Genomic DNA, 15,019 nt, shown 5'->3' with positions numbered 1-15,019 from the left:
CTCATACCATCCCTTTAATGATCATCCTGAAAGCTCTCCATACAATAACCAGAATCTTTTTAATAACTCAAGTCTTGAAAAGAGTTTTTTGCCTTCTACTGCTTAAAACTCTTCCATAACTCTCTTAGATTAAAACCAACACTTTATTAAAGTCTTCAAGACTCCCAATCACTTTTTCAAGTATATCTCTTACCTCTCACTACATTCCAGCTGCTCTGTTCTTCTTTCAGTTCCCCAACATTCTACAGTTTACACTACTTGCCCCACAGCCTCAGCAGCATTCTGCCCAAGTGAAAACACACTCTCCTGAAGTACTTTGCTCTGTTCCAGGGTACCACATTCTCTCTTTTTGCCCCTGACTCAACAGCTGCTTCTTTCCATTCCCTCTTGCTGTCTACTTCCTTCACTTGATCTCTTCATGCTGCTGGGCCTAGGCTTGACCTCAGGCTATCCCTACATCCCTACTCATACATTTCCCTAGCACTTATAGCTCTAGATAACATCTATATGCTGATAAGTCCCTGTTATGAACTGAATTGTGGCACCCACAAAATTCTTAAACTGAAACACCGCCACCCACTCCAATGTGATAGTTTGGAGATAGGCATCTAAAAAAAAGGAGCAAAATACTACCCATAATGAGGTAATAAAACAATCAAAATTGACACAGAATTGACATAAACATAGGAATTTGTACAAGAGAACATTAACACAGAATAAATATATGTTCAGTTAAGAACACAGAAGATAAAAACTTAAATGATACTTCTAGAGACAAAAACTAAAATGAATATTTAAGTGGAAAACTACCTGAATGAGATTAAGGCAGATTAGACTTTGCAAAAGATTAGTGAACTTGAAGGCACAGGAATAGAAACTATCTAAAATGAAAAATGACAAAATTTTTTAAGTGAACAATTCATGATCCTAATATAAGTTTAAATGGAGTTGCTGAAAAGGGAGAGAGGGGAAAGAAAAATACTGAAGAAAGCATGCCAAATTTGGAAAATTCAACAAAAACTATGAATCTAAGCTTAATAAACACAAGCATAAGAAAGATAAACTACACTAAGACACATTATAATCACATAAGCCTAAAACAAATGATCAGAAAAATATTAAGAGCTGCAAGAGATAATAAAAACACACTTACAGAGGCACAAAGATGAAGAGGAAAGCAGATTTCTCATGGGAAACAACATGAGTGAGAAGACAGTGCAACAACATCTTTAAAGTACTAAAATTTAAAAATCAGAATAGAATAAAATTGTATACTGAGGAATCAAATCACTGACCTTGGCTTTCACCTTAGGAGGTCAAAGAAGGGATGAAACCCCAAGTAGGAAAAGAAAGAAAAGAATAGAAAACAATAAAAGAGAAAATAAATAAGACAAAGAAGATAGTTTTTGAGATCAATAAATAAATCTCTAATTAGACTGATCAGGGAAAAAATGCAATGACTCAAGAATGAGAGACAAATATCACTACAAATTCTAAACACAAATACTAAAAAGATAACAGAAATTATGAAAAAACTTTATGCTAATAAATTAGACAAATTGCCTAAAAGATCCATCCCACCAAATTTTGTGCAAGAAATAGATCATTTGAATAGCCCCACATGTATTAAAGACTTTGAATTTGTAGTTGACAACCTTCCCACAAAGAAAACTTCAGGTTTTCATTCATGGATTCATTGATGAATTCTACCAAACACAGAAAAAATACCAACTCTACAGAAACCCTCCAGAAAATGAGGCCAGCATTACCCTTATTCCAGAAGGAAGGATATTACAAGAAAACCACAGACCAATGTCTTTCATGAACACAGATGCAAAAATTCCAAATAAAATTTTAAATTTTTTTTAAATTTTTATTTATTTATGATAGTCACAGAGAGAGAGAGAGAGAGAGAGAGGCAGAGACATAGGCAGAGGGAGAAGCAGGCTCCATGCACCGGCAGCCTGACGTGGGATTCGATCCCGGGTCTCCAGGATCGCGCCCTGGGCCAAAGGCAGGCACCAAACCGCTGCGCCACCCAGGGATCCCTAAAATTTTAGAATATCAAACCTGACAACATATAGAAAGGGTAACACCTCATACCACACTGAAATTTATCCTAGTAATGCAAGGGTAGTTTAATATTTAAAAAAACAATCAGAGTTAATTCACCATTAACAAATTAAAAAGAAAAACCAATAATCATCTCAACTGATGGAGAAAAAGTTTTGGTTTTTTAGATTCAAAACCCATTCCTAATAAAAACCCTCAACAATTTAGGAATAGAAAAAAACATCTTTATCCTGATAAAGGGCACATACGAAAAAATTACACCTAACCTCCTACTTAATTGAAGGACTGAATGTTTTCCCTAAGATCAAGAAGGCAGCAAGAACGCCCACACCTAACACCTCTATTTAACATTGTTCTAGAGGTTCTATTCGGTGTAATAAGGCAAGAAAAATCAAGAGTATCCAGATTAGAAAGGAAAATATAAAACTGACTTTATTTGTAAATGATGTAAAAATTTATACTAAAATTTATACCAATCTAATACAATCTACAAAAAAAAAATCTAGAATAAGTGAGTTTAGGAAGTTTGCAGGATACAAAGTCAATACAGAATCAATTGTACTTCAGATGGCAGTCCAAGATGGTGGCTTAGGAAGACCTTGAATTCACCTTCTTCCACAGACATACCAGATCTACAACTACAATATAAAATAATTCCTGCAGAAAAAGAACAAGAACCAACTGAACAGCTTCTGGACAAAAAATGGTATGAGTAACCATATATAGAACAGTGGGAGGGACACAGACAGTAACCACAGGAACACCACTCCCAATGTGATGACTTACAGTAAGGAGGGATATCACTGTGGAGCCCCTGCACAGACTTTCCCACCCTGGGCACAGCAGAAAAAGAAACAAAACAAAACAAACACAGTTGTTTAAAGAGCAACTAGCATGTAAGTGAAGGAAATCCACTTACTAACCCTACAGTATCCAGAAAATGGGCAGGGAACTACTGGAACTCTCTGGGATCAGAGGTGCCAACAAGTACCACATTTTATGGTCTCCCCTTCCTCCTCCACCATTACATTGTAAATGGGAGCATATTCCAGTCACTGTAATCAACCTACTAGGGTTGCCCTATCAGGTCCCAGCTTTCTAGTCCACACCAATTCCAGCTGTCCCCTAAAGGCACCCACCCCAGTCCCAGCTATCTTGTCAAGGTAACTCCAGAGCAGTGTACTCCTGGCCTATCCCTGCTCCAGCTCCAACCAGCCAAAGCTGCCAAGCATACCAGTCTACACAGAGGATGTTCTTACCCAAGGCCACTCCTTCAAGACTAAGAGAGGTAAGTAGTCATTCTAATTAGCAGAAACAACACAGAAAGTCAAACAAGATGAGAAGACAGAGGAATATGTTCTAAACAAAAGAAGATAAAATCCTGGGGTTGAGGGGAACTTAATGAAACAGAGATAAGCAATTTATCAGGTAAACTACCTGATAAAGAGTTCAAAGTAATAGTCATAAAGATGCTCACTGCACTCAAGAAAAGAATGAAGGAACTTCAACAAAGAGAAAATATAAGAACCAGAGCTGAAGAATAACTGAAATGATACAGAAAGACAGATCAGCATCTGGCAGGCAGAACAGTAATTACCTAATCAGAATAGCAGAAAGAAAAAATAGTTTTAAAAAACAAGGGTAGCCTTAGGAACCTCCAGGAAAACATCAAGTAACATAAATTCATATTATAGAAGTCCCAGAAGAAGAGAAAGGGGCAGAAAACTTATTTAAGAAGATAATGGCTGAAAAGTTCCCTAACCCAGGGAAGGAAACAGACATCCAGGTCCAAGAATCAAAGAAAGTCCCAAACAAGAGGAGTCCAAAGAGACCCACGCCAAGACATTATAATTAAAAATAGAAAAACTTAAAAATAAAGAATCTTTTTTTTAAATTTATTTTTTATTGGTGTTCAATTTACCAACATACAGAATAACCCCCAGTGCCCGTCACCCATTCACTCCCACCCCCTGCCCTCCTCCTCTTCTACCACCCCTAGTTCGTTTCCCAGAGTTAGGAGTCTTCATGTTCTGTCTCCCTTTCTGATATTTCCCACACATTTCTTCTCCCTTCCCTTATATTCCCTTTCACTATTATTTATATTCCCCACATGAATGAGAACATATAATGTTTGTCCTTCTCCGACTCTTAAAGGCACCAAGAGAAAGATAAATAGTTACATTTGAGGGAAACTCCCTAAAACAATCAGCTGATTTTTCCCCAGAAATTCTGCAGGCCAGAAAGGAGTGGCAGGATATATTTAAAGTGACAAAAGGAAAAAACTTAAAACTAAGAATAGTCTATCCAGTTAAGGCTATCATTCAGAATTGAAGAGGAGTTAGAGTTTACCATACAAACTAAAGGAATTCATCACCATTAAACTGGCTTTACAAGTAATGTTAAGGGCTCTTTTTAGGAGAAAAAACTACAAATAAGAAAATATATGAAAGAAAATAATCTCACTGGTAAAGGCAAATATATAGTAAAGGCAGTAGGATCAGCCATTTGAAAAGCTAGTATGAAGATTAAAAGACAAAAATAATAAAATCAACTGTAACTACAATAAATAATCAATTGATACACAAAATTAAAAAATGTAAAATATGACATCAAAAGGAGGGAGAAGAGTAAAAATGTAGGGCTTTTAAATATGTTTGAATTTAAGTGACTATCAGCTTAAAACAGACTGCTATCTATATACAGGTTGATGTATGTGAACTTCATGGTAACCACAAACCAAAACCCGTAATAAATATACAAAAAATGAGGAGAAAGAAACCTAAACATAATACTAAAGAAAACCATCAAACCACAGGGAATACACCAATAAGAAAGGAATAGAGAAGAATCATAAAAACAACCAGAAAACAAAAGGACAATAAGTACTACCTATTAATAATTACTTTAAATGTACCAAATGCTACAATCAAAAGATATAAGGTGGCTGGAGAGAATAAAAAAAAAGAAAGACCCATCTACATGCTGCCTACGAAAGACTCACTTCAGATCTAAAGGCACACACAGACTGAAAATGAAATTCCATGCAAATGGAAAATAAGAGAAACATTGTGTAGTAATAGTCATGTAAGACAAAACAGACTTTAAAACAAAGTCTGTAACAAAAGACAAAGAAAAGCATTACATAATGATAAAGAGGTCAATCCAAGAAGTGAATATAACATGTATAAATATTTATGCACCTAACACAGAATTCTCTAAATATATAAAAAATATTAACAAACATAAAGGCAGTAATACAGTAACAATAAATAGTAGGGTACATTAATACATCACTTACATCAATGGATAGATCATCCACACAGAAAATCAACATATTAAACCAAATGGACTTAAAGGTATAAACAGAATGTTTCTTTAAAAATGTACATGGAGTATTTTTCAGAATAGATCACAAGTTAGGCCACAAAACAAGTTCCAATAAATTCAAAGTGACTAGATCATAACAAGCCTTAATGGTATGAAACTTGAAATCAATTACAGGAAGAAAACAAGAAAAAAACACAAACACATAAAGACTAAACATGTTACTAAATAACCAATGGGTCAGTGAAGAAATCAGAAAGGAAATTTAAAAAATACTTTGAGACAAAGTATTGGAAAGGAAAGGAAACACAACTTCACAAATCTGTGGAATGCAGCAAAAGCAGAACTAAGAGGGATGTTCATAGAGATACAGGGTTACCTAAAAAAAAAAAAAAGAAAGAAAAGAAAAAGAAAAATCCCCAAATAAACAGTCTACCTTTACACCTAAAGTAACTAGACTAAGAAAAAATAAAGGCCAAAGTTAGCAGAAGAAAGAAAATAATAAATATCAGAGGAGAAATAAATGAAATGCACTAAAAAAAAAAATCAATGAAACTAAAATTTTGTTCTTTGGACAAACAAAATCGATAAACCCATGGCCAGACTCATCAAGAAAAAAAGAAGGCTCAAATAAATAAAATCAGAAATGAAAGTAACAACTGACACCACAGAAATAAAGATTACTGTGTACATACTGTGTACATAACAGATTGCTATGAACAATTATCATATGCCAACAAATTGGAAAACCTAGAAAAAAACAAGATAAATTTCTAGAAGTGCACAACCCTTCAAGACTAATCACAAAAATATGAATAAACCAATTACAAGAAATGAAATTGATTCAGCATTTAAAAACTCCCAAAAAACAAGAGTCTTGGACCAGAAGGCTTCACAGGTGAATTCTCTCAAACATTTAAAAAAAAGTTAATACCTATCCTTCTCAAATTACTCCAAAAAATATAACTTTCAAACTCATTTTATGAGCCCATTGTTACCCTAATATTGAAAGCAAACAAAGCCACCACTAAAACAAAAATTACAGACCAATATCCCTGATAAATATAGATGCAAAAATCCTTAAAGTATTAGCAAACCAAATTCAACAATACAGTAAAATAATCATACACCACAATCACGTGGGATTTATTCCTGAAGTGCAAGATCAGAACAAAACAAGGATGTCTGCTCTTGATGCTTTTATTCAACATTGTACTAAAAGTCCTATCCATGGCAATAGGAAAGAAAATAAAAGGCATCCAAATTGGAAAGGAAGAGAGAAAACTGTTACCTCTTGCAGATAACATGATACTATATGGAAAACAGCGAAGAGTCCACCAAAAAATTGTTAGAATAAACGAATTCAGTAAAATGCCATGATGCAAAATTAACATACAGAAATAAACTGTGTTTCTACATCCTAATAAATGAGCTATCAGAAAGAGAAATTAAGAAAACAATCCAAAAAAAAAAAAGAAAGAAATCCATTTACAACTGTATAAAAAATAAAATAACCTCCAAAATAACAAAAACACTAATTCAATAGGATATATGCACCCCTGCATTTACAGCAGCACTATTTACAATAGCCAAATTGTGAAAGCAGTCCTAATGCTCAACGATACAGGAATGGATAAAGAAGAGATGATACACACACACACACACACACACGGATATTATTCAGTCATCAAAAAGAACGAAATCTCGCCATTTACAATGATGTGAATGGAGCTAGAGTATAATGCTAAGCAAAATAAGTCACAGAAAGATAAATACCATATGATTTTTCTCCTATATGGAATTTAAGAAACAAATGGGCAAAGGAAAAAAAGCAAGAGAGACAAACCAAGAAACAGATTCTTAACTACAAAGAAGAAACTGGTAGTTACCAGAGAGGAGGTGGATGGGGGGATGGTGAAATAACCCACGATGATTAAGGAGGATGCTTGTGATGAGTACTGGAGTACTAGGTGATATATGGAAGTGTCGAATCAATATACTATATACCTGCAACTAATATACATTGTATGTCAATTATATTGGAATTAAAATTAAAACTTAATTTAAAAAATAAAATTTTAAAACCACAATGAGATATTACCTCACACCTTGCAGATTGGCTATTACCAAAAAGCCAAAACCTAGTGTTGGCAAGGATGTGGACAAAAGGGAATCCCATGTACTGCTAGTAGAAACATAAATTGGTACAGCCACTGTGGAAAATATGGAGGTTCCTCAAAATCTTAGAAATCAGCAATTCCACTTCTGGGTATATATCAGAAAAAATAAAAATAAAAACACCAATTCATGCACCCCTATGTTCGCTGCAGCATTATTTATAATAGCCAAGATATGAAGCAACCCAAGTGTCCATCAAGAGATGAATGGATAAAGAAGGTGTGGGAGACACACACACACACATATCCAATGGGATATTACTTTGCCATAAAAAAGAATGAAATCTTGCCATTTGTAACAGTATGGATAAACTTAGGGATATTATGCCAAGTGAAACAAATCACAGAAAGACGAATACTGTATAATTTATGTGTGCAATCTAAAAAACAAAAGAAACAGACTAACACATAGAAGAAACAAACTTTTGGTTACCACAGTGGGGAGAGGTTGGGGGGCAAGCAAAATGACGGAGATTAAGAGTCACAAACTTCCATTTATAAAATAAAGACGTCACAGAGATATCTACAGCAGAGGAAATATAGTCAGTAATATAATAACTTTGTATGGAGACAGATGGCCACTAGACTTCTTGTTAGAATCATTCTGTGATGTATAAAACATCAGATCACTATGATGCACACCTGAAACTAAGACACTGCATGTCAATTATGCTTCATTAAAAAAATAAGAATAAATGATTTTTATATAATGGCAACTAAAAGTCAGAACTGAATTTTTTTTATTATTACTTACAATAGTTACAAACAGTATGTAATAGTTAAGGATAAATCTGACAAAGGATATGTAAAACCTATAAACTGAAAACTACAAAACCTGACTTAGAGAAATTAAAGAAGATCTAAACAAGTGGAGAGAGAGATACCTTCCTTGCTCTAAGGTCCGAAGACTCTCTATTGTTGTCAATTCTCCTTAAATTTTAGACAATCCTAGTCAAGATCCTAGCAGGCTTTTTAGTTGAAGTTGACAAGCTGACTCTAAAATCCACACAGAAATACAAAGGATCTTTATCTTGAAGAAAACAATAAAATAGGAGGTGTATTGCTACCTGATTCCTATTGTAAAGCAACAGCAATCAAGACAATGAAGTGTTGACACCAATATAACACATAAAAAGATACAAAACCCATCAGTGGAGAAACAACAGCTCTTTCAAAATGTAGTGTGTGACCAACTATATCTCAATACGCAAAATAATAAATTTGATCTATACGTTTGATCCATATTTCACATCATATATAAACATTTCAAAATGAGGGGGCATAGGTGGCTCAATCAGTTAAGTGTCTCTTGATTTTGGCTCAGGTCATGATCTCAAGGTCGTGAGACTGAGCCCTGCATCGGACTCCAAGCTGAGGATGGAGCCGGCTTGGGATTCTCTCTCTGCCCCTCTCTGCCCTTCCCCGCCCCCACTCAGGCACATTCTCTAAAAAAAAAAAAAAAATCTTGTATTCACAGATCTGAATACAAGACTATTGGGATCCCCGGGTGGTGCAGCGGTTTGGCGCCTGCCTTTGGCCCAGGGCGCGATCCTGGAGACCCGGGATCGAATCCCACGTCAGGCTCCCTTCATGGAGCCTGCTTCTCCCTCTGCCTGTGTCTCTGCCTCTCTCTCTCTGTGTGTGACTATCATGAATAAATAAATAAAATCTTTAAAAAAAAAAAGAATACAAGACTATTTTCTCCTAATAATATTTTATCTAAAATTAACTACTAGTGTGCTACTGTTGCCAGTTACGTATTCTTGCTTTTGTGTTTTCAGATACAATTATTGAGCTAATATAACCTTCAGGCATCTTCTTATTCTAATTTCTTCTTAAGAGTTCTTTCCTTATTGTAACTCAGCAAGATTCCATCAGTTCCTTTAACAACACTGTAATCTGAAATGCATCTCAAGATAATTCTAAAAGTGACTGAGAAAAATTCAGGGCTTTTTTACCTATTGCTGTTTCTGGCATCGCAAAAAGAGATTTTTCGGTAGCCACTCGGAATTGCCCATGAACTGAGAGACCAACTCCCTAGGAAAATAAGGCAAAGAGTTGTTTAAAAATACTGTAAAAAAAAACAAAAAACAAAAAACAAACAAACTCATACACACACAAATATTGTAAACCAAATAAATTATCTTTATTTCTAAAATAATTTCTTTTAGGAGATACTCTGTAGAAAAACCCTAAAACATATCATTTCAGGAGTACTGGACAAAAATACATGCCTGATATCTGGAATAGACTTGTTTTAGCTAAGATGTGTTCGATCAGTATTTTGTGTTATGCTTCATGTCCTCTTCCCCCATTCCCTGTCATTTCAAATCCGATACAGCATTATAGAAGAGGGATTGTTCCCAGAACCCCTGAGTGTTGTCAACCAGTCATCAGAAGAGTGTAACGAAGCTATTCTAGCTCATTTCAGTGGCTTTGAATAGAATATTAACATATTTATTCACATATTTCATTATTTCATTTATTACATCGTTCATAAAAGTAGTAACATCATTTTTCTCAGGTGTAACACTTAACAGGGCCAACTATACACCTCTTAAAAAAACCAATTACTAAACATAAGTTTCATTTTTTATTTTTTTTAAAGATTTTATTTATTTATTCATGAGAGACATAGAGAGAGATAGAGAGAGAGGCAGACTCCATGCCAGGAGCCTGATGTGGGAGTCGATCTTGGGACTCCAGGACCGCGCCCTGGGCCAAAGGCAGGCGCTAAACCACTGAGCCACCCAGGGATCCCTAAACATAAGTTTTAGAAAATAAGATTTGGCTGAAAGTATCTCTAATTTGTTGAATGTCACTGAAAAGGGCAGTCACTTATGTATTTGAAAAAGCAGATGTACTAAATAAAACAAAGTAAGTATACATGTGATAACAAAGGATTCCGTTTTTATCAGTGCTCACACTATAGCATATTTCCTGTGTTAGATTCTTTTCTCATTATTCAGAACTTCTGTTAGACTATTTTAGTTCCTCTCATTCTTGATCCTTTTTAATCAGTGTGTCTTTGTCAGCACAGTATTAAATGAGTTAAAACGTGAAGCATTTGGAACAACGTCAGGCACTTAAGAATTCCGTAGGCATTAACTAAATAGAAAGGGCATTTCTGTCTGGTTCTTCTAATCCTTCATTACAATTTCTTCAACTCTTTCAAGTGTTGTTGTTTTTTTTCTTTCAAGTTTTTTCATACTTAGTTCAGCCATTTTAAAGTTCTTGAAACTTTTCCCACATCAGGTGTAGAGATTTTAAAAAACAAAATCCAAAAAAAGAAAGAAAGAAAGAAAGAAAGAAAGAAAGAAAGAAAGAAAGAAAGAAAGAAAGAAAAGAAGAAAAGAAAAGAAAAGAAAGAAAGAAAGAAAGAAAGAAAGAAAGAAAGAAAGAAAGAAAGAAAAAAGGAAAGAAAAAAGGAAAGAAAGAGAAAAAGAAAAAAGGAAAGAAAGAGAAAAAGAAAAAAAGACAGGACACGGGTGTCTGGCCGGCTCAGTCGGTAGGGCATGTGATCTTAATCTTGGGGTTGTGGGTTCAAGTCCCACGTTGGATACAGAAATTACTTAAAAATCTTTAAAAATCATGATCAAAAAATAAAAGTTCTTGAACTTTTAAACCTTAAGAAAACACTAAGAAACATATGCAATTTCTTATACATTTTACAGACTATATGCTAAGATTAAATTTTAGAAGACCATATAAATAACATGAAAATGAATAACATTCTTTAGCTACTACCTACATCTTTTGGTGTCAACATTTATAAGTTAAATCTACAATGTCTGATATTCCTTGTACAGGCAAATATCATGTTATGAGTGTCCTATTATGACATAGTCAACTGTTACTGACTCAAACTCAATTGTATACATTTCAACATTATGAAATCTTACAAATTTTAATGAAAAGAGAGCATTACCATTTTTAATAACAATTTATTATTTTAGAAGTCCTTGCTTCATAGTCTATTCTCCATTTTTTTAAATCACATTGCATCTGAAAGTTGTTAATGTTAAGGAATGTCTTGCTAACAACTTAGAGCTGGACTGGATCTTGGTTTTCTGACTGTTCTTTGGAGTCCTAGGGCTCAGAACTGCCTCCCTCTGGGGCCGCACACTAGGTAGATCTACAGACCTCACAGACGGACTCTGCTTCAAACCACACTCCCCTGGTCACTGCCTTCTACCTCTTTTACTTAACTCTGAATTCCACAAACAGCAATGACTATATCCCTCTTTATCAAATATTTACATATAAAGGTAAAATCTGACCACAACCCCAATCCTAGTCTCCTCCCTCTTTCCAGAGAAACAGTTATTATTAATTTGATACATAACCCTTCAGATTTTTCCCTATATATCTCTAATACATATTTGAACAAACATGGATACTCATCTGAGACACATACAATTCAAACTCTGTTCCATGACATGCAACGCTCTCTGCAGTATGGCCCAGCCTACCTGTAACTTCATCTCCCACCAGGCTTGCCATGCTTATTCCACAAAACACAAAGCCTTCATACCATTCCTCCAAAATTCCAAGCTTTTACAATTTCAATTAATCACATAATTTTAAAGGAAGGAAGACATACTAGAGAAGGCCACTGTCTGCGCCATCACTGCCCTTTCTCTACAGGAAACTTCTCTGCCCAAACACTTTGCCCTTCCCTGGCAGTGGCTGAACTAGGGGTGGGCACCACAGGCAGGGTTTACGTCGAGGTAAACCAGAACTCCAAGGCCCAGGGAACAAAGGGAGAGAAAGGAAAGTGCATTAGACACGACTCTCACTCTTAGGTATTTAAGCCAAAATACAGTGGGCAGCTGTGAGTTGATGACAGCCAAAGCTTAAAGGTCATTTGAAATTTAAGCCGAAGACGACATGATAGCCAAGTTAAAGCAGAAATTATAAGGAGTGATGACGAATAAACGGAGAAGGCTGCACGCAGCCTGTACAGCACAGAGAAAAAAGCAAATGTACAAAAAGCAGCAGAGAGAGAGAGAAAAACAAATATGCCACTTAAAATCCTTAAGTCCATACTTGCAGTTCAATTTTGCAGGAAGACACGCTATGCTGAAAGTTTTGTCTATCAATTTCCATTTGATCCACGCATTTTTTCTAATAACTTCTCCATTCTTTTTTCTGGATCTGTTTGAGTCCATGTTCTTTTCAATTAAAAAAAAAAAAAAAAGCCTCTCACCACATTGTTAATTAGAACCATGTCTACATCCTGTCGTGCTTCCGCATCACAATATAGGCTGCCTTGTGTGACTTTTCCTGCTAACACTGCTTGTCCCCGACTAGTCACTCCCATTGTATCTTCTGAAATCCTCCTTGCTTGACAAGAGAACCACCTAACAGTCCAGTTCTCTACAGAGGGCCTTTATCATCTAAAATCAACAGAGAAAGAAATGTATGAGCCTCGTAGTCTTTGACACAGAAACTACAGATCCTGTGTTCACTGACTCCGTTCATAATACATTTTGTTTCACCCATAGTATTAACGTGAATGAAATCAAAGACTTCAAGATTTTAGAAAGCACTAACGGCAAGCTTTCAAAATAAGAAATCCTTGATACAAGTACCATGAAGAGCCAGTTTTTAAAACCGTTCAATTAAGAGAAAGGCTGGGAAGATGCAAGCTGCCTCACTTGGAGATACTAAGAATATAAATGCTGATCAGCACTGAAAGAGATGCAGCACCTTCGTGGCAGATTCAGAACTAATTTTTTATCTTAAAAAAAAAAAAAGAATCCATTATAGGTTGCTTACAGGAAGTCTCCCTTGAAACTTTCAAAATTTACTGTTGCAAACTTTTTAACCAACAACCTGCTAGACTTTAAAAGGCTTCAAAGTCTTCAAATTTTATTGTATTAATGGTTATACTGTATGGCTTCATTCCCCAAATGTAAGATGTCATTCTAATTCCTAACTCTCCTCAAATACCCTCCCTGCATCCTACCAAACCCACTAGTCAAATCTCATTTCATATGACTGGTTATCTCAGTAGGGTCTCCCTACTTCAGGAAACCCTTCATTTGACTTTGAGACTCCGTACTCTCTTGGTTTTCCTTCTATCTCATTAGTTGCTCTTTCTCTTCTCCTTGACATCCAACCCTAACCCTAACCCTCCCCACCATGATCACATGCCATCCCTCCACTTCATTTGCACTCTGTTCTTTCTACATTTGCTCCCTAGGTGACCTCTTCCAAGGGCTCCAGGAATTTAAGCACTGTATCATTAAAGACTGAACTTATTTCCCCATCCTGGTTTCTCTAGACTTTTATTTCTAGCTGCCTAATGTCTCCACTTGAAATGTCTAATATTTTTCTCAATGTTCATACGTCCAAAGTAAATCTCTTGATATCTCCTTAAATGTGCTGTTCCCTCAGTAAATAGCACCACCACTTACCCAGCTTCCCAGGCCAAAACCTCAGTGGCATCCTGTTTCTTGCTGATCTCCCGATCTAATCTATGAACATGTCTTCACAGCTCTAACTTCAAAATATACTTTGGACTGGGTCACTGTTCACATCGCCACTGTTACGACCCTAGTTAAAGTCACTACTACCTCCTGCCTGCACTAGTCACTCTTGCTTTTTTTTTTTTTTTAAATTTTTATTTATTTTATGATAGTCACACAGAGAGACAGAGAGAGAGGCAGAGACACAGGCAGAGGGAGAAGCAGGCTCCATGCATCGGGAGCCCGACGTGGGATTCGATCCCAGGTCTCTAGGATCGCGCCCTGGGCCAAAGGCAGGCGCCAAACCGCTGCGCCACCCAGGGATCCCTCTTGCTTTTGTTCTTACCACAATCCAGTCTCTACACAGCAGCCAAGTAAGCTAATTTTTTTTTATTTTTATTTATTTATGATAGTCACAGAGAGAGAAAGAGAGAGAGGCAGAGACATAGGGAGAAGCAGGCTCCATGCACCGGAAGCCCGATGTGGGATTCGATTCCCGGTCTCCAGGATCGCGCCCTGGGCCAAAGGCAGGCGCCAAACCACTGCGCCACCCAGGGATCCCCCCAAGTAAGCTTATTAAGTGTAATTCAGTTAAGGTTTTCTGCTGCCAAAAATTCTCCAGTGACTTCCCATTACATTAAAACATTACCAAAATTCCTCCTTCAGGTTGATAAGGCTCCTTTCTAGCTCCCTGATCTTGGAGTTTACCATTCCCCACTTTTCTCACTTTCATCCAGGTCAGCCACATCGGCTTTTAATTTTCTTTTTTTTTTTTTAATTTTTATTTATTTATGATAGTCACAGAGAGAGAGAGAGAGAGGCAGAGACATAGACAGAGGGAGAAGCAGGCTCCATGCACCGGGAGCCTGATGTGGGATTCGATCCCTGGTCTCCAGGATCACGCCCTGGGCCAAAGGCAGGCGCCAAACCGCTGCGCCACCCAGGGATCCCTAATTTTCTTAATTGACATTA

At 36.2% G+C, this 15,019-nt stretch overlaps 1 protein-coding gene across 3 annotated transcripts in view; it reads right to left on the bottom strand.

The window, feature by feature from the left end:
- HIBCH (3-hydroxyisobutyryl-CoA hydrolase) overlaps nucleotides 1–15,019 on the bottom strand; it is a 96,748-nt gene that overhangs the window by 30,477 nt on the left and 51,252 nt on the right. For all 3 annotated transcript variants that reach the window (XM_072813191.1, XM_072813193.1, XM_072813192.1), the window contains one exon: nucleotides 9,533–9,611. In XM_072813191.1, coding sequence (XP_072669292.1) covers nucleotides 9,533–9,611 — 79 coding nt within the window. The remainder of the gene's footprint in view (nucleotides 1–9,532; nucleotides 9,612–15,019) is intronic.

The sequence above is a fragment of the Canis lupus genome, chromosome 36 (assembly GCF_048164855.1).
Source record: "Canis lupus baileyi chromosome 36, mCanLup2.hap1, whole genome shotgun sequence".
NCBI classification, from domain to species: Eukaryota; Metazoa; Chordata; class Mammalia; order Carnivora; family Canidae; genus Canis; species Canis lupus.
This window is presented reverse-complemented; position numbering and strand designations above follow the sequence as displayed.